At 46.9% G+C, this 20,998-nt stretch overlaps 1 protein-coding gene across 2 annotated transcripts in view; it reads right to left on the bottom strand.

Annotated features, from left to right (window-relative positions):
* THADA (THADA armadillo repeat containing) overlaps positions 1-20,998 on the bottom strand; it is a 327,070-nt gene that overhangs the window by 102,022 nt on the left and 204,050 nt on the right. For both annotated transcript variants that reach the window (XM_054024500.1, XM_054024499.1), the window contains one exon: positions 5,372-5,487. In XM_054024500.1, the coding sequence (XP_053880475.1) occupies positions 5,372-5,487 (116 nt within the window). The remainder of the gene's footprint in view (positions 1-5,371; positions 5,488-20,998) is intronic.

Below are 20,998 nucleotides of genomic sequence, written 5' to 3'. Positions count from 1 at the left end.
GGGGTGAAGTTCCAGTATAGCTTTGTTGCCTGACCCTTGCTAGGGCCTGCAGTCAGGAAGATGTCCAGAAATTTTTGAGAGGAGTCCTGGACTTCCTCCAGGGGAATCTGCAGTGACTCTGCAATTCTCCCCAGGGTGTCCTAAAATTGTCTGTAGTCGTTGGATGACAATGGTGAAGCCGGTGCTACCACATTGTTCGGAGAGAAGGATGAGCGTGCCACAGGATGACTGAGTGGACCCATCTGTTCAGGTTGATCTTCCTCCTCAGAACACTCCCCAGGGGGTTGAGGCTACTCTGTACAAGGTGACCTCAGTCTGAATTCCTGCTCAGATCCTTTGAAGTTGAGAAGTTAGATGTAAGGATCCCAAGAACCCCAATAGGCCCTGTGAGTGAGATTGTAAGGGTAAGGATATCACTCTCCTTAGGATTACACAGCGAGATAAAGAACGGATGTTGCTTGAATGCCAGCAAACACTGGGACCATACGCTGACAGGCTCTGTCATGCAATGATACCAGATTACTTGCTACTAGCATGGCGTGGTCAAGTGTCCAACCATGGAGGACGGAATAAGGCTGCACTGCCCAGAAACCTTGTGGCAAGGCTTTTGGAGTACCTCCAGGAGAGCTTCATGGAGATGTCCCTGGAGGATTTCCGCTCCATCCCCAGACACGTTAACAGACTTTTCCAGTACCTGTACTGGCCGCGAATGCATCCCAAGTCCTCAGGGCAAAGTAATCATTAAAAAACGCTTGCTTTTAAAACAAGTTTTATATTTTAAAAGGTAAACTCACCTGAGGTCCCTTCCATTGGGTCATGGTCTTGGATACTGGCTTGAGAGGCTTGGGAGGGTACTTCAGTCAGGCTGAGAAAAAGATCCTGGCAGTTGGGGAGAATGGAGTGCTGTGTGCTCTCCGCAAGCTCATTCTCCCCCTCCTCCTCCTCCTCCTCCTCTTCCCTGTCCGCAGAATCTTCAGGTGTGGCTGATGAGATTACCGCCGCCTCGGAATCCACGGTCAGGGGTGGGGTAGTGGTGGCGGCCCCCCCTAGAACTGCATGCAGTTCGTGTAGAAGCGGCATGTCCGCAGCTCTGACCCGGAGTGACCATTTGCCTCCTTTGTTTTTTGATAGGCTTGTCTGAGCTCCTTGACTTTCACGCGGCACTGCTCTGAGTCCCTATTGTGGCCTCTCTCCATCATGCCCTTGGAGATTTTTTCAAAAGTTTTGGCATTTTGTCTTTTCGAACGAAGTTCTGCTAGCACTGAATCCTCTCCCCATATAGCGATCAGATCCAGTGCCTCCCGTACAGTCCATGCTGGTGCTCTTTTTCGATTATCGGCCTGCATGGTTACCTGTGCTGATGAACTCTCTGTGGTCACCTGTGCTCTCCACACTGGGCAAACAGGAAATAAAATTCAAACGTTCGCGGGGCTTTTCCTGTCTACCTGGCCAGTGCATCCGAGTTCAGATTGCTGTCCAGAGCGGCCACAATGGTGCACTGTGGGATAGCTCCCGGAGGCCAATACCATCGAATTGCGGCCACACTAACCCTAATTCGAAATGACAATATCGATTTTGGCGCTACTCTGTTCATCGGAGTGGAGTACAGAAATCGATTTTAAGAGCCCTTTATTTCGAAATAAATGGCTTTGTTGTGTGGACGGGTGCAGGGTTAATTTGATTTAACACTGCTAAATCCGAATTAAAGTCATAGTGTAGACCAGGCCTCAGTCTCTAACCCAAGGGGCCTCCACCTGTCCAGACTACTGTACCCCTTTAGGAGTCTGATTTGTCTTGCATACCACAAGTTTCACCTCACTTAAAAACTACTTGCTTACAAAAATACAAAAGCGTCACTGACAAATTGCTTACTTTCTCATTTTGTCTGTATTAAATTTTAGTCTGTACTGACTTCACTAGTGCTTTTTTTGTAGCCTCTTGTTAAACTAGGCAAATATCTAGTTTATGTAAGGAAGCTGTATGGAAGACCTCTGCGTACCCCTAGTTGAGAACCACTGTTCTAGCTCACCAGAGGAATACAAATCTTTAGGAATACAGAGCCAGGGCCTAAGAATAGTACACTCAGGTCTAAGACTTGGGGAGCAGGAGCAGGGTCTGACTTTTCATGGAGCCAACTATACTGACTTAGGTCCAGCAGTGCATGTTGATATTACTGAGTCCTTCTTCCCACTCTGGTGTAGTACTGCCAGTGCACCAGGAGATTGCTTCCTTCTCTCTCATGGCTGGTACCTTTGGAGTGCTCTTAGACCTCAATACCAGCAATTCGGATCATTGCTCCCCACAACCTCCTGACACACCTGTACAGAGTCTCATTAGTGTAAGGGAGGCAATCCTCCGCTAGAGGTCTTGGGAGGAGATTTCTTCCACTTTTTATGAGGGCATTTGTTCTTACTCTCTTTCTGATGCCTGCTAGAATTCTTAGGCCTGGTCTCTAATGGTCCGGAGCTAGGCAGTATCTGGCTAGGAGAGGCACCTTCAGCCAGTGTACAACATCAGACAAGCCAGGGTCTGACTGAGGCCTCATCAACTATTCCATCAGGTGTCTTCGGACCCAGAATTCACAGGATTTCTGGATTCAATATGGAAAATAACAGCAACTAGTGGGATTCCCCAAGGTAGGGTTGCCAACATTGTATTTAAAAACACGGGACAGACCTCATATGTCCCCAATCTTGACTTGAACCTCTGAGGACAAGACCCTTTCCCCTCACCCCATGTTTTCTAGGATTTCTCTCTCATCAGCGCTGGATGCTGCAGAGAATCCAGAGCCTCAGGTGTTGGGCCAGCAGCTGCTGCAGCTCCTGTTCAGGTTCTGCACGGACACCAGGAGCCAAGGTGGAATCTGCAGTTGCTGGTCTCTGCCTGCTGCTGTGCTGTCCACCCTGCTGGGGATGTTGGCAGAGACTCTAAGAGAAGGGAGACTACAACCTGAATCCCCTGCCAGACAGAGCCCCTTTCTAACCCTGGCCCTTCCGTGCAGTTCCAGAGCACACAGCCCCGTTCACTTCCTCTGACAGAAAGAGCCTGTGCAGAGAAAGTAGATGGGGCTGTGCTCAAGGGCTGGAGTTAGCAGGGGGCCCTGTGCAGCAGAGGGCCAGTTCTCATGGGTGCATAATCCACTCCCCTCCTGACACTGTTTTTCCTGCACAACACTGAAGGGCCAGGGTTGGGGGAGGGAATGGAAAGATGCAGCTATGGGTACTGGTCCCCTGCTGTTTCAATATGGGATAAAAGGTGTCCCGTACTGATTTAGTAAGCAATTTTCTATTTAAATAAGGGACATCCCTTCTAGTACAGGACTGTTAGTAACCCTATTCCAAGGTAACAAACACGAGTCGGCGGGAGAGGGGGGGAGGGAAGTGTCACTCACTGGGAAGACACAGGGGCAGTCTCATCGGACTTGCAGCTGGGGATCTAGTTCTAGCCATACTAAGAACTCCAAATGGTGGAGAGGTAATGAAGGGAGAAACACCCTGGTTCCCAGAGCACTATCTAAGCACCAAAACTAACTAACTAGCTAAAAGGTAAAACTATTTACAGAAAAACCTGATTGGAAGCAGGTCCGTTAGCAAAGCTGCTGACACCAAGGATTCCATCTCAGACCACAAGCAGTAAAGTGGAACTGGAGAGGTAGTCATTCTGGGCCTCTTCTTACCCCCTCAGTTCTGAGCACAAGGGGGCACAGGCTCGGACCAACAGGCACTGCTAGTGTAAAATCTTTCAGTCTCAAGTACTCAGAGCACATGCTCACCTCCAGTGGAATACCCACGGAGACAACCACTTGAAGAAGAAAAATCTCCATTTTAGTAAAATCATTCCCTTTTCTTTTTAGGTTGAATACATGTACAAGTAAATCGTGTTATCAAATGTTTCACAGATATTTTCATGACTTCAGTTAGGTAAAAACAAATTTCACCCTGTTCATGGTGTCCTTTAAGTAAAAAAAATAACACAGATCAAGTGAGAATGAGCAAATAAATTATGGATAAAAACTTATTTTGAAAAGTTTTAAACCAATACTGTATGACTTAACATAGTTTTACAGAACTCTATAGTCAAAATATATAGAAAAACATTATATGTATTTTTTTAAACGAATAAAGTTATCCCACTCTTATTCCTTCTGTCAAGTCTATATAATAAGAGCTCTATTAATTTAAAAGAAAAATCTTTTATACCCAGGTTATGTTTAACACTGTAATTTAGAATGTATGAATCAAGAAAGGAGTCTAGAGCAGATACGCAAAGGAAAATGGCCTATTGATGCAGGCTTGCATTAATGCATATGGTCGTTTTTTGTGAGAGTGGCTTTTTATGTACAAGTGAAATAGAGGAAATACTGCAATTTGGCCATACATCCAGATTAGGCAGCTGGATTTCTTAGTCTCAATGCTGCAGAGAATTTCTCTATCCGAAAACCTACAAATATATTTTCTCCGGAAAGTCAGGAACTAGTATATTTATTAATGTTATTCATTTACAAAATGGGCCCATTTCAAAGAGTCAATGGGAGCATGTAAACTTATTAAAAATACTATGTATGTATAATTAAGACATATGCAAGGCCCATCTCTTCTGTCAGGGTGGGGTATGCTCTTAGTTTATTTTATGCAGGTATCTTTCTACTGACTTTGGTCAACAGGATGTGTGTACAATTTATTAATACTTCACATGTGCTCAGAGAAATGTTGTAATAACATGCGATTTTATTTTTTGCTTTATGGTGGCACGTTGGCCACCTCAACATTTTTCTGAGGCAACCTGAAGAAAGAAGTCCAGAATTATCCTGCGTTGTTGATGTTTGGGTGGACACAGCCTGCAAAAAATTCAGCATTTGCATGCTGTGACACATTTTCTACATTCTTTGGTGAGAATGACCAGAGAAAATAAGAAAAGTATGGCCATGTTACTGACCATATTGTATATATTACTGTGACTTTATCGTAACAGCCATGTTCATCCTTTCTTAAAAATGTTCTTGTTCTTTTTCTCCTGGTATAATCTAAATGCAAGGATTGTTCACCCAGTATTTGAGATGACTGTTTACATTTGGATTTCTGAATCTTTTGTGGTATATAAATGATAGTCAACTATTTCATATGTAGGAAAGAAGCTTGATAAAGCAAAAAAACAGTGATGTGTGTGAGAAAAGCACATTAACACTATTTTTCCTTTATTTTTGGGGGGGGGCGCGCGGGAAGGCCAAAAGAATAAATACTTTTTATGAATATGACTCAAATTTCTGAATATTTCTGCAGCACTTATGTCAATAGCCTTTCAAAAACAAACACACAAAAACAGTCCCCTCCAGTCTTTGATAACTTCTTGCATATATGGTCTTTGAACATACCTCTTGGCCAACCACACTTTGGCTTTTATGCAAGTGATGATGTCAACTAGCCCCTGCTGAAGGTCTGAATTAACCTGGTGTTTAGATTCCAAGTAGGACCCCAGCAAGTGAAAAACCTAAATCCAAAAAGAAAAAAAGTTGCAGACTGTTGTAAAAATATTTTTTTGACTCCTCAGCTCCTAGCTTTCACCCTTCTTCAAAATAACCCCGTAGAAGAAAACCACCACTAGCAAGATGACCCTCTACTATTCATGCAGAAAAGTGTGTTAGTTTTGGTTAATGGCAAGTTACATCCTCAATCTACTTTTCTATTATGTGTACTTTTCACAATACAAAATAAAAAGATAATTATCCCACAATAATTACTATATTTCATTAGTTATAAAGTTAACAACCTAGTAACTGATTTCAAGAGCAAAACAATTTAAACATATTTCTTGACACCAGCAGTTTTGCATCCACTCAAAATGAGCTTATCAATCTAGAGGTGGCAGCAAATCCATGCATGCTTATTCTACAAATGAAAATTACTTAGAACTAGTCCCTCTTAATGAGACTTCTATCTTTTCATCAACTTAATCAGAACAAGTACAATCACTATTTAAATTGTTTTAACCCCTTAAAATGAATGAAATAGAACGTGTACTAGTGACATCTGTGTTAAACATTCTAGCTTTTATTTGAATATACAGGTCATACATAAAAACTGTGTAAGAAATTGGTTTCACTTTTTGGAGTAATTATTCTAATTAACTGGTTATTATACTATCAACTGCATGTTTGTTTTACTTGGATTATAAAAAAAGAGATAGGCCCCAGTCCTGCAATGAGATGTGCACAGAGGAATCCCTAGAGCAGGAGTCGGCAACCTTTCAGAAGTGGTGTGCCGAGTCTTCATTTATTCACTCTAATTTAAGGGTTCGCGTGCCAGTAATACATTTTAACGTTTTTAGAAGATCTCTTTCTATAAGTCTATAATATATAATTAAACTATTGTTGTATGTAAAGTAAATAAGGTTTTTAAAATGTTTAAGAAACTTCATTTAAAATTAAATTAAAATGCAGAGCCCCCAAGACCGGTGGCCAGGACCCGGGCAGTGTGAGTGCCACTGAAAATCAGCTCGCGTGCCGCTTTCGGCACGCATGCCATACGTTGCTTATCCCTGCCCTAGAGCCAAAATGCCTGTGCATATCTCATTGCAAGTTCTGGGCCCAATGTTGCAACCTTGTTCTGCCTATTAATAGACTTGTGTATAAGAGTAAAATCATAGAATATCAGGGTTGGAAGGGCTCAGGAGATCATCTAGTCCAACTCCTTGCTCAGAGCAGGACCAATCCCCAGACAGATATTTGCCCCAGATCCCTGAATGGCCCCCTCAAGGATTGAACTCACAACCCTGGGTTTAGCAGGCCAGTGCTCAAACCACTGAGCTATCCCTTCCCCCCTGATACTTTCTACTGTATTTCTTTTCTTAGAATGTCAGCTGTTGTAGTGATATTATCACAGGAGGGAAAAGTTGGTGACAGTCTCACAGACACCTGAGATAGTCCCAAACTATCCTTCCTGAAGCCCTCAAAACTTGGACCCTGACTACAGCTGCTGAAGTGGAAAAAAAACGCTGCCCTACTTCCCTATATTTACTGCAGGTCCCTCCTACCTACAGAAAAGCAGACCTGCAATGCCATCAGACTTCCCCAATACCACTTCTAGGGAGTTACATACCAACAAACTACAAAAGCTTTCCATGCTGTCACCACTAACTTAATATTTATTGATTAAAAGCCACTGTAAAGTTATACAGTTTTGGAACACACACTAAAGCCACGTCTACATTTACTGGTATCAACCTCAGAGCACTCTCTGGTCGACTCCGGTACTCCACCGGAAGGAGAGGAGTAAGGTAAGTCGATGGGAGAGTGTCTCCCGTCGACGCAGCACGGTGTAGACACCGCTATGTAACTTAGGTCGACTTACCCTGGTAGTATAGACAAGGCCTAAGTTAGAAACTGTGTAAACTTTAGTTTACAATTAATTTTCCAACAATCAAATCTTCTAAATGTCCTTCGTTTAAAAATAATCAACATAGCTCAAATGACAACTTGATGACGAGTGTATAAACTCAGTGCACATTTGCTCAGCTTAATCAGGGAAAAACAAACAAACATGTTTTTGTAACTTTTGGTAAGTTTCAGCCTTGCTTGTGAAAGTAAAGCTGTCTTCTTTCAACTGTGCCACCTATGCCGCATTGTCATTATATAAAATCTCTGGCTAGATCATTCTGAAATCAGGAGTTGCAATTTCCTCAGCAACAACTAGAGACCCAACAAATGTGGAATGATTTATAACGAAGAGAATTTAGGAAAAAAAAGCCACACAAACCAAAACAAAATTCTCTGTTTTGTTTTTTGAAAAAGATAGCAAGTGGGTCCCTAGTTAACTGACTAAACAATATAAAATCATAAAAGAAGTATAAACATGAGTTATTTTGGGGGGAGGGGGGGATTTATTTCTTCCTTTCATCTGGGCCCTGCACATTCAGGTCCATTATAATAAACGAACACATCTGTTTGAACATAAAACCTTGGTGAAGACTATTTTAGGATCTGAAACTGGCTTTTGATGAGTCTAATAAATACTCAGTGAAAATTGTTGAGAGTTTAATTCCTCTAGACAAGTAAAGGTATTTTTTATTTAGAAATTAAATATACATAGATGATCTTGTAGTGAGAAAAGATATTGTCTTAGCTATAAAATGTTGGTCATGGAATGTACACGAGAAATTATCAACCAAAAGAGGATTTATGAAATGCAAAAATCATACTATATAATATTGTTACTGCAACAAACTGTATACATATCTGGAATAAGCAAAAAGGCTTGTGTAATCAACATCCTGAATTGTAATAAGATAATGGCAATTCATGCATGGACATTCAGACATTTTCCATAAGGTAAGCAATAAACATTGCATCCAGTTTCTATATAATTTTATATCAATACAGCTGTAAAACTTTAGTTTCAGAAAATAAGTCACACATGCACAAAATCATCAAAATGTTTCATATTATAACAAATATTATAAGGAATCTTGTCACTCGTTACGTCTCCAGGAAACATAGAAGGAATAGATCACATGTTATCTGTAGAATTTAAATGAAAAATATTTTCTGTTCAATATGTTTTCAGTTCCATACTCTAAACCAGACCATACTTTCTCCCTAGGAAGGATGAAAACATACCATTGAGTCTGTTTCATTCTGGGATTTATTCCTTCAGATAAAATAAATGAACACATCTGAGCTCAGGAATATTCTGAAAATTGTTTCGGGGACTGAAGTATTATGTCAACAACTAAGGGGTCTGAACATGGAGGCTATGATCAGAGCAATATTTTCTGATAATGTTCAGAGCTGAATGATCAATGCAGCCACAAGAGGCATTTTAAGGACATTCTTTGAACAATTCAAAGAGCTTTTTGTCCACTTTTTCTCCAAAGCTCCTAACAGCCATTCAACACACCAAATTAAAAAGCAAAAACTTGCCTCCATTTTAAACAACAAAATAATCCATCACCAAATAGCATTTATTTTTATAGAAGTGTATCACCTCAAATATTCCTAATCAAAGAAGTCATCTCTTCCATTCTGGGATTCATTGCCTTTTGGGCATATGCTGTCATACCAAATTTTGGATTTCATAAGAAAACAAACAAAAAATAAACATATTTGAACAATGATGCAAAGTAGGAACTCCATTTAAATATATATTTTATAAACATACTTTTTTTCTTAAATGCAAAGTTGCAAAACAGCAGCGAGTAAGAAAAGTTGCTACCAGGAGTGATGTTGAAGAGGCGATAAAGTCAACTGGCCTGTAGGTGTGGGAGTTTAGTGCTAATGGTAGAGGGCATTGACTGCATGTGTAGGGAAACTGGCACCAACTGCATGCTTGGGGGATCTGTCCAGCCCCATAGTGCTCAGGTGTACTATAAAAAACCATAGGACTAGCATTGGGAATGTTTCCTTCACAAACTCCTGTGACCTAAGCCTTTATGTCAATAGCTCTGTGATTAAATTCCTACCATTCCCTATCTTCTTGATAGGTGGATGAACTTACAACAATTAGGGTGACCAGATTTCCAAATTACACGTGGTGCAGGGGATAAGCCTGCAGGGGACGGGAGGTTAGGGAGTTTTGTGCAGGAGTGTGGTTTTGGCAGCAGCAGCAGGAAGTACATGAAGCCAGTCCTTCCCTCTCTCCCCTCCTTTTTCCACTTGGGTGGTAGGTCTGGCTTATGGACTTTTGCAGAAAGGGCTCACTGGCTTGGTGTAAAGGGGTGGGCAAAGTGGCAACCTATAATAGCCCTTGTGGAAACATGATCCTTGAGGGGTCAGCTTTCTGCCAAACAACACCAACTGCGCTGGCTGACAGCTCCTTCAGTTGGTTGGACGACGGTAGTTCACAAATAAAGAAAGAAAACAAAGAAAACAGGTACAAAATGTGCTTTTAAAAAAATGCTCCCAAAACCAGGGTCCCAGTCAAAGGGCTTGTCCACATGAACATTTAGTTCCCTGCAAGCTGGGGTGTGTCTGTATGGACACTGCTAATGAGCACTAACAGTTCCTCAGTGTGCTTTGATCTCTTGTTTCAAAGCAGAGAAGATCAAAGCAAACTGAAGAACCGTTAATGCTCATCAGCTGAATTCACAGACACTTTGGCTACATCTAAGCGCTACAGTGGCACAGCTGCACCAATGCAGCTGCACTGCAGTAGTGCTTCTGGTGAAGATACTTTAAGCTGATAGGAGAGAGTTCTCCCATTGGCTTAATTACTCCACTTCGATGAGAGGCGATAGCTACGTCAGCGGGAGAAGCTCTCCTGACGACATAGCACTGTCTACACCGGCCCTTAGGTTGGTATAACTTACATCACTCAAAGGTTTGGATTATTCACACCCCTGAGTGATGTAAGTAAATTCCAGTGTAGACAAGGTCTTAGGGTGTGTCTCCACTTACAGCAGTTAGGATTGCCAACTTTCTAATCGCACAAAAGCGAACCCTGCCTCCACTCACTCCATCCCCCTTTCTTCTGTCGCTGGCTGTCCCCCGCTCTCACTCACTTGCTAATTTTCACCAGGCTGGGGCAGGGGCTTGGTGTGTGGGAGGGAGTATGGGCTATGGGGTGGGGCCAGAAATGAGAGGCTCAGGGTGCAGGAGGGGGCTCTGGTCTGGTCGAGGTTGGGGTAGGGCCAGGGATGAGGGGTTTGGGGTCCAGGCTGGGGGGTGGAGCCGAGGGATTCAGCGTGTGGGAGGGGGCTCTGGGCAGAGGCAGAGGGTTTGGGTGCAGGGGGAATGCGGACTCCAGGAGGGAGTTTGGGTGCAAGATGTGTACCCGTGTCCAGAAAACATGTACTAGTGTATGCAAAATGGGTATTTTTATCTGCTAGTGTCTACAGGTACCTATTTGCATGTACAAATACTTGTGTTTCACATGAATAGTTCTGAAAACGTTGCTATTCATTGCTTATTTTAATATTTTTCCCAAACAAATATCAACTGAGTATTAAACATCCAGTTATTTGTATTCCTAAATTCTCTCTGTGCTGCCTCTCATACTGTGTTAGGTTTCCCAAACCACAAATAGCAGCCACCTGGCACTATCCACTATATTATAAATTCCCACTATCATGCCATTCACACACACAGGCTTTCATCATGTGTTGTGGAGTGAAGAATGGAAACCTGATTAGGTCACAAAATGAGACCTGATAATCAAAAAGTCCAATGCATACCTTCACAAATGCTGAATTTTCTTCCTTTATAACTTTTCTGTATACACTGCTTCACATATCACCAAGACTAATCCTTCGAGTGGGAAGACTATACTGACCGATGCTTCTTTTAGAGATCCATTATGCCACTACTGAATTACCGACAGATGTCACTATTGAGTAACACAAGGCTCTATCTTTTGTGGTCTCAAAGAATGACAGACCAAATCAATTTTTCCTGCATTTCTTCTAGCCCACTAAGCTACCGCCACAATAATGAAACATTAAATATAAAAGAAAACAAAAAACATTCATGTACTTTGATTCATTAGAGGTACAAAGGTCTGAGACATTTGCTTTTTAAAGGTCTTTTTTCCTGCTACAGGAAACTGATTTTTTGCAGTAGAAATCCAGGTCTTGTCTATGCTGTTTTTCCTGGAAGGCAGAATAACCGGTAGGACTATTACAGAGAAAGTACCAAGACACTTGTACTTGAAATTTAAGAAGTGAATTAATTTTTATTCGGGCTATTTAAAGTTTTGTTTCTGTTGATGCTCATTTAACTCAAGCACGTGACCAACACCCAAAGGAAAAGTTTTCTTTTTGAAAGATTCATCAAGGCTGAGAAAGCTCTTGTCCCCATTTTCTGACTCCATGAGGAAACTGCCAACACGAAACAGAGAAAGCAAGATTTCATATGTGATATTCCCAATATATAGCCAACAAACCATAAAGAACGGTTACTTACCTTCTGTAACTGTTGTTCTTCGAGATGTGTTGTTCACGTCCATTACACATTAGGTGTACGCGTGCACGGACGTCGGAAACTTTTTCCCTTAGCAGCTCCCGTCAGGCCGGCAGGGCCCCCTCCTTCCCGCCAGAGCGGCGCCCCACTCCAGGGTATATATATCCCTGCCGACCCGACCCCTCCGGTTCCTTCTTGCCGGAGACTCCGACAGAGGGGAAGGAGAGTGGGAAGTGTAATGGACGTGAACAACACATCTCGAAGAACAACAGTTACAGAAGGTAAGTAACCGTTCTTTCTTCTTCGAGTGATTGTTCACGTCCATTACACATTAGGTGATTCCCAAGCTTACCATTGGAGGTGGGTAGGAGTCAAGGTACAACTGACTGTAACACAGCCCGTCCGACCATCGCGTCCTCTCTGGTCTGATGATGGATCGCGTAGTGGGCTGTGAACGTATGCACGGACGACCAGGTGGCCGCCTTACAGATCTCCTGGATAGGGACCTGCGCCAAGAAGGCCGTTGAGGACGCTTGGGCCCTAGTCGAGTGGGCCCGGATCTCTGGGGCCGGAACATCGGCGAGCTCATAACACGTGCGTATACAATGCACAATCCATGCCGACAAGCGCTGTGTCGAGATAGGCAAGCCTTTCATACGTTCCGCAATGGCAATGAACAGCTGAGGTGTTCTGCAGAACGACCTGGTCCGTTCCAGGTAGAATGCCAATGCCCTTCGAACATCAAGGGTATGTAGGCTGCGGTGGTGAGGGTCCGTATGGGGTTTAGGGAAGAACACCGGTAGACAAATGTCCTGTCCCATGTGAAACTGCGATACCACTTTCGGAAGGAATTTGGGGTGCGGCCTCAGTTGCACCTTATCCTTATGAAAAACTGTATAAGGGGGTTCTGAAGTGAGGGCCCTCAATTCCGATATCCTCCTGGCTGATGTGATGGCCACGAGAAACGCCACCTTCCACGAGAGGTGCATGAGGGAGCAAGTGGCTAGGAGTTCAAAGGGGGGTCCCATGAGCTTTGTTAGGACTAGGTTCAGACTCCACGCAGGGACAGGCGGGCGCGAGTAGGGAAACACCCTCTCCAGCCCCTTGAGGAATCGGGCCACTGTGGGGTTGGAGAACACGGATACTCCCAACTCTCCCGGATGGAAAGCCGAAATGGCGGCTAAATGCACTCTAATCGAGGCGGGCGCAAGCCCTTGATGCTTGAGGTGCAGTAAGTAGTCCAGGATCGACGAAACTGAGGCCTGTAAAGGCTGTATGTGCTGAGGCTCGCACCAGTGGGAGAACCTTTTCCATTTGGCCAGGTAGGTCGCTCTTGTAGAGGGCTTCCTACTACTAAGGAGGATTTGCTGAACCTGGTGAGAGCACCTGTGTTCCGCATCGTTCAGCCAGAGAGATACCACGCCGTGAGATGTAGCGAAGACAGGTTCGGGTGGAGCAGGCGACCCTTGTCTTGTGTGACTAGGTCGCGATGGAGGGGGAGGGCGATCGGGTCGGCTATGGACAATTCCAGCAGGGTCGTGAACCAATGCTGGCGTGGCCAGGCCGGGGCGATGAGTATAACTGTCGCCCTGTCCCTGCGAGTCTTGAGGAGGACCTTGTGTATGAGCGGGAACGGAGGGAAGGCATACCTCAGGCTCCCTCCCCATGGGATCGTGAAGGCATCTGCTAATGATCCCGGGCTGAGGTTCTGGAACGAGCAGAACTGAGGGCATTGACTGCTGTCCTTGGTGGCGAACAGATCCACCCGGGGAAAGCCCCACCTCTGGAAGATTGAATGCAGGACGTCTCGCCTCAACGTCCATTCGTGCATTCGGTAGGATCGGCTGAGGCGGTCTGCTAAGCCGTTTTGGATCCCCGGAAGATACGTTGCGATGAGGTGGATCGCATGGGCTATACAAAAGTCCCATAATTGGAGTGCCTCGCGACAGAGGGGAGAAGACCGGGACCCGCCCTGCTTGTTTATATAGAACATGGCGGTAGTGTTGTCCGTCAGGACTGCCACGCTGTGACCTTCTATGGTGGCGTGGAAGGTCTGACAGGCGAGGCGAACCGCTCTTAGCTCCTTTAGATTGATGTGAAGCAGTTTGTCCTCTCTGGACCACAGCCCTTGGGTCCACAGTTCCCCCAGATGCGCTCCCCAACCCAGGTCCGATGCATCTGTTACCAACGTCAGAGTGGGCTGTGGGGCAGCGAAGGGGATCCCTTCGCAGACCTGCTGTTGATCGAGCCACCAGCGGAGCGAGCCCAACACCTGATCTGGGATCGTCACCACTCGATCCAATGGGTCTCTGTTGGGGCGGTACGTTTGGGCAAACCACAACTGCAAAGGCCGGAGCCTTAGGCGGGCATGTCTGACCACATGTGTGCAAGCTGCCATATGCCCCAGGAGCTGCATGCAACACCTCGCCGTTGTCGTGGGGAATTTTTGGACTGAGCTTACGGCCCTCTGAATTGTCAGGAACCGTGACTCTGGGAGGCTTGCCCGCGCGGTCACCGAGTCTAGGGTCGCACCTATGAAGTCCAGTCTCTGTGTGGGAACTAACGTGGACTTGGGCACATTGCCCTGAGGCCGAGTCTGTCGAACGTCTGCAAGGCCAGTGTCACGCGAGATCGGACCTCGGCCTCCGACCTGCTCGCGAGAAGCCAGTCGTTCAAGTATGGGAACACACGCATCCTTCTCTTCCAAAGGAAGGCTGCTACCACGGACATGCATTTCGTGAATACTCGTGGTGCTGATGCCAGGCCGAAAGGCAGGACCGTAAATTGGAAATGGCGCTGGTTGATAATGAAGCGCAGGAACCGCCTGTGGGCCGGATTGATAGCGATGTGAAAATAGGCATCTTTCATATCGAGGGCAGCGTACCAATCCCCCGGATCCAGGGATGGGATAATAGTTCCAAGGGAGACCATGCGGAAGCGCGCTCTGATCAGAAACTTGTTTAGGTCGCGCAGGTCCAAGATAGGACGGAGGCCCCCTTTTGCCTTGGGAATCAGGAAGTATCTGGAGTAGAATCCTTTTCCCCTTAGGTCTGGTGGGACCTCTTCCACTGCTCCTGCTGCGAGAAGGGTCTGTACCTCCTGCATGAGAAGTTGCTCGTGAGAGGGGTCCCTGAAGAGGGACGGGGAAGGGGGATGGCAGGGAGGGGCGAGGAAAACTGGAGGGTATAGCCCGCCTTCACTGTGCGCAGGACCCAGCGGTCCGATGTTATGCGCAACCATGCCCGGTAGAAATGGGACAGGCGGTCCTTGAAACTCGGAGGAGGATCCGGTATGGAATGTGGTACGCTGTCCTCGGGCGTAGCTTCAAAAGCCTGGTTTGTTCCCTGGCTGCGGCTTGCCCTGGCCGTGACCTTGGCCCTGGTTAGGCGTATTGTTACGTCTCCGCCTGTTATCCCTGCCACGACGGCGGTATGGTTCGTGCCGAGGGCGAGGGTGGTACTGCCTCTCTGGTGGCTGAGGTTTAAAGGGCTTGCGCTGTGTCACCGGGGTATGCATACCCAACGACTTAAGGGTTGCTCGTGAGTCCTTAAGGCTATGTAGCCTGGCGTCCGTTTGGTCGGAAAACAAGCCCGAACCTTCAAACGGGAGGTCCTGCAGTGTGGTCTGCCCCTCTGGCGGAAGGCCTGAAGCCTGTAACCATGCCGAACGCCTCATCACTACCCCTGACACGATTGTTCTAGCCGCTGCGTCGGCTGAGTCGAGGGAGGCCTGCAATGAGGTCTTGGCCACCGCCATCCCCTAGACCACCAGGGCCGTGAACTCAGGATGCGCGTCAGGCGGTAGGGAGTCCTTAAACTTGGAGACTGATGCCCAAGAGTTAAAATTGTGTCTGTTTAGAATCGCCTACTCATTAGCGATCCTCAGCTGAAGGCCCCCAGATGAATAGACTTTCCTCCCGAATAAGTCTAATCACTTAGCTTCCTTGCCCTTGGGCGCAGGAGCTTGCTGGCCATGACGCTCTTGCTCGTTGACCGCCGAGACCACCAGCGAACAAGGAGACGGGTGTAAAAAGAGGAAGTCAAACCCTCTAGATGGGGCGAAGTATTTCCTCTCCACGCCTCTTGCAGTCGGTGCACTGGAGGCCGGTGTTTGCCACACTGTCTTATAGTTGGACTGGACTGTCCGTATAATCGGGAGAGCGACTCTGGAGGGCCCCTCCGGGCTCAGGATATCGACCATAGGGTCCTCCTGTTCTACAGTCTCCTCCGCTTGCAAGCCCAGATTGAGGGCTACCCAACGAAGCAGGTCTTGGTGCGCCCGATGGTCAATCGGGGGAGGGCCGGACACCGTCGTGCCCGCTACTGCCTCGTCCGGCGAGGAGGAAGAGGTCGGGGCCTTCTGCCCATCCTCATCTTCCTGCAAACCGGCATCGACCGGTTGCTCCTCTGCGGCCTGACCCACCGTGTGGGACTGGGACGGTACCGTGCTCGGTGCCGAGTCCACTCCCTCCCGCTCCGGCGGTCTAGAGACCGTTGCCTCCTTATGCGATGGCGGGCGGTACCGCAGGGAGCGGGATCGGTACCCTGATGGCCCGGATCTCGAGGTCCTCGATGGGGGCCCTTGCTAGTGGTAGGCCCAGGGTGTCCAGAAGGGCCATTGGCTCGGTTGGCCCCACTGGGAATGGCCATAGGCTTCGTAGTCCCTGCTAGCCTGCGCCCTATGGGCATACCCGCCGTACCGGCCCGAGTCAGTCTCCGAGACCACGGACGGTGACCTGGAAGGCCACGGCGGAGCCGTAGGATGGTGCCGGTCCGGGTTTGGGGAGTAGCGCCTCTGCGACCAGGACCTGGAGCAGCGTCTCGCCGACCTGGACCTGGATCGGTACCGGTGATCGCGGGACCGGGAACGACTACGGCTGGTCGGCCTCGGGTAACCTACTGCCGACGCCTCGCGGTGCCGACTCGTGCTTGGTTGCTGAGTCGGTGCCGACCGCTTGTTGAAGCCCGACTGCTGCGGTGCTTTCTGTGCCGAGGGCAACCGGGAGTCCACCAAGGCGGAGCTCGACCGGGACCGGTTCCCTGAATGGCGCCGAGACGGCGACCGTGATGGGCGCACCATCGCCGGCTTGCCTCTGTGTGGCAGCTTCGGCGGAGCGTCCTCAGTACGTGTAGGGGCCTCAACGGACAATGCAATGAGGTCCTTAGCTGCCTCAAATGTGTCCGGAGTGGAGGGCTGTTCCAAGAGCTCCTCCAGCCCTTCATCCTCACTCGACGTGCCTATCCCGGGACTCGACGGGCCTTTCAGCGCCGGAGCCACTACCGGGGTCTGTGCCGGGGCCGTACCGGCCTTAGGCGCACTCGAGGTCTTCACCGGCGCCGCCCTCTTATGCGGGGAGCGTCCTCGGGCTTTGGGTTGGCCCTTCGATTTTGCCGGCGAAGACGACCGGTGTCGTACATGCCCCCGTTGGGTCGGTGCCGTGGGCTTCGGGTGACCCGCCGGCACCGGTTCCCGCACCGATGCCGGGGCGCTCCGCACGGAGGCAGATGGTGCCGCCGAAGTGGAGGGCTGCAACGCCGTCTCCATGAGCAGCTGCTTAAGGCGAAAGTCTTTTTCTTTCTTAGTTCTGGGCTTAAAGGCCTTGCAGATCTTGCAGCGCTCTTTCTGGTGAGCTTCCCCCAGGCAGCGGAGACACGAGTCGTGGGGGTCGCTCAATGGCATAGGCTTGCAGCACGTGGCACAAGCCTTGAAGCCTTGGGCGTGCGGCATGCCCCGCCGCCCAGGGCCGGTGCCGGGGTTGACCAAGCAACCACAGCAGGAACTTTAAGTACCTAATGAGCTGTTAACTACTAAGCTCAACACTACTACTAAATAACTGCTAACTGTTTGCTAAATAACACTAATGACTATGCTAAGGGACACTCTCAGACGAGAGACAGAGTTGTTCCAACGCCGCCACGGACGGTAAGAAGGAACTGGAGGGGTCGGGTCGGCAGGGATATATATACCCTGGAGCGGGGCGCCGCTCTGGCGGGAAGGATGGGGCCCTGCCGGCCCGACGGGAGCCGCTAAGGGAAAAAGTTTCCGACGTCCATGCACGCGGCACGCGTACACCTAATGTGTAATGGACGTGAACAATCACTCGAAGAAGAATCGGAATTTTTTTAAAACTTTGCTCAAAAAACCAACGAATAAATCTCATTTAAGCCTTATTTCAGGGGTAGGCAACGTATGGCACGCGTGCCAAAGGCAGCACGTGAGCTGATTTTCAGTGGCACTCACATTGCCCGGGTCCTGGCCACCGGTCCGGGGGGCTCTGCATTTTCATTTAATTTTAAATGAAGCTTCTTAAACATTTTAAAAACCTTATTTACTTTACATACAACAATAGTTTAGTTATATATTATAGACTTATAAAAAGAGACCTTCTAAAAATGTTAAAATGTATTACTGGCACGCGAAACTTCAAATTAGAGTGAATAAATGAAGACTCGGCACACCACTTCTGAAAGGTTGCCGACCCCTGCCTTATCTATACATCACTGACAAATAAAGTACACAAACCCAATTCTTTACCTTTACACATCAGCTTTAAGAACTATGATATTATGCTAACCCCCATATCTTTAAAAGATTGAATGGACTCACCACTGGATTATACTTGTTTTGAGTTACATCAGTATAAAACAGACAAAAATGATGAGTGTTGATGGATTTGTTTAATAAAATGTTAGCCACTTTTTGATCTCAACATATGTTTGTTGTGTTGCTGCATTGGTAGACTAGTCGATTCTCAACACACTGTACTGCAAATGCAACGTAACTATCTAGCAGCTGCAAAGGTAAATTATTGTGTCACATTATCTCTTTTTGAAAAAGAAACAAATTTACATATTGTAATGCCAGTGTTAATCTTACAGAAGAAATTGTGGTTTTCGGATCTTCACAATAAATTTTGTTGTTTAACTGCAGGCATGAATGCTGAGAGAGCATGTTTTTGTTTAAAGAAAAAAAGGATGTTGATGATATTCTCCATCTTTAACACGTAGCCACACACAAAGTCCCTTTTTAATGCATAATTTTTCAACAACACTTTTGCAAGTGATAGAATTACACATTTTTCAGTGAAATAGCAAGGTTAGACGTTTCTCCCCTCAAGCTGACCTAAAGCAATAAAAACTTCTGCTTGCATGCCCTTAGCTGTGTTTGTATGAATTAAGTATACAGTATAAATATTCACATTCCTAACTCTAAGGCTGAAACAATACTCTGACTGTTCTGCTCAGTGACTCTTGAAAAAAAGCAAACTGACATCACCCTATACTGTACATTCTCGGCATAGATCATTTATTTAACTCCATGAAAAAATACAGATGTTTCACCCGCTGAAATAAAACACTGTGTAAATACCAAGCTTGGAAAAACGTGGCGCTGACTAAACTGTGGGGGTTGAAGCAACAAGAAGAGGAAAAAAAGGTGTTTTTAAAATGGCAGCAGTAAAAAGACTGCACTTAGCCAAAGATGACAGAGTTGGAATGGGTCACTCTGAAAATAAGAGAACAAATTCAGTTCTGTGAATGCACAACTCAGAGAGATTTGGGTTTTTATCTGGTAAAATACTACATTTTACCATACAATAAATCTCACTGTGTTAAAGTTTCTCTCAAAAAAGCCTTATTTTGATCATTCTATCAGAATGGGAAAGTGGAAATTGGCAAAATGGCACAATAGCAAAAGTTGCCTTCTCTTAGAATGGATAAATACATTCAGGTTTACAATGAAAACAAAAAAGTTATCTGCTTTGCTCCAGACAAAAACTGGAATTAAAAAAATTCTCCTTTCCAATAAGACGGAAGGAAGTCAGAAGCAAAACAAATATACCCATTACAAGAATAATGGGGTAAAAAGTTAAAAAGGAATTTAGGAACAATTTCTTTCTATTTCGTGTTACAAATAGGCTACTGCAAGCAACAGAAGCAATTATTATTATTTAACATACTGTGACAGACCCAGACCAGTGGGGTACAGGAGTCTGGTAGAGGGCAAATATACTGGTCACTGGATGAGTAGTTTTCTGTTCCCTGAGTGACCAGAGCAGGGGCTGCACTAGAGTAATCAGGAACCTGCTAGAACCAGTTAAGGCAGGCTAATCAGGGCACCTGGGTTTTAAAAGGAGCTCACTTCAGTTTGTGGTGTGAGTGTGAGGAGCTGGGAGCAAGAGGCGCAAGGAGCTGAGAGTGAGAGGATGAGGGTGAAGGTGAGGGTGTGCTGCTGGAGGACTGAGGAGCACAAGCATTATCAGACACCAGGAAGAAGGTCCTGTGGAGAATAAGGAAGGTGTTTGGAGGAGGCCATGGGGAAGTAGCCCAGGGAGTTGTAGCGATCATGCAGCTGTTACAGGAGGCACTATAGACAGCTGCAGTCCACAGGGCCCTGGGCTGGAACCCGGAGTAGAGGGCAGGCCTGGGTTCCCCCTAAACCTCCCAATTGACCTGGACTGTGGGTTCTCCCAGAGGGGGAAGGTCTCTGGGCTGTTTGAATCTCTGAGGCAAGAAAATCCGCCAATAAGCACAGGACCCACCAAGATAGAGGAGGAACTTTGTCACAATACATAATGTGGCAGCAGTGAAAAACTCAAACACACTGTACTAGAAAATGTACAAATATAATAATAATGATATAATATACAGTAAAAGCTGTTTTATCTGGCATGTTGGAGGAATGGAGGTTGCCGGTAAGTGAAAAATGCCAGTTAACTCAGAGAGAGGGAGTTTGGGTGTGGGAAGGGGGTTGGGGCAGCGGCTTGGGGCATGGGAGGAGGTGCAGGGTGCTGGATCTGGGGGCTGCTCACCTGGGGTGGCTTCCCGCAAGCGGCAACCTGTCCCGTCTGCTCCTAAGTGGAGGTGCGGCAGGTGCTGCTTCCACCTGCAGACGCCGCCCCCACAGCTCCTATTGGCCCTGGTTCCCAGCCAATGGCAGCTGCCTTGTTAGTGCTTGTGGCAAGGTGGGGGCAGCACGCAGAGCGACTCCTCCGCCTAGGAGCAGCAGGGACGGGTCGCCACTTGCGGGGAGCCGCCCCAGGTGAGCGGCCCCTGGATCAGGCACCCTGCACCTCCTCCCGCACCCAAACACTCTCCCAGAGCCTGCGCACCA

Source organism: Malaclemys terrapin, chromosome 3, assembly GCF_027887155.1.
Source record: "Malaclemys terrapin pileata isolate rMalTer1 chromosome 3, rMalTer1.hap1, whole genome shotgun sequence".
Taxonomy (NCBI): Eukaryota; Metazoa; Chordata; order Testudines; family Emydidae; genus Malaclemys; species Malaclemys terrapin.
The sequence above is the reverse complement of the archived record's forward strand: the minus strand, read 5'-3'. Positions and strand labels throughout refer to the sequence as shown.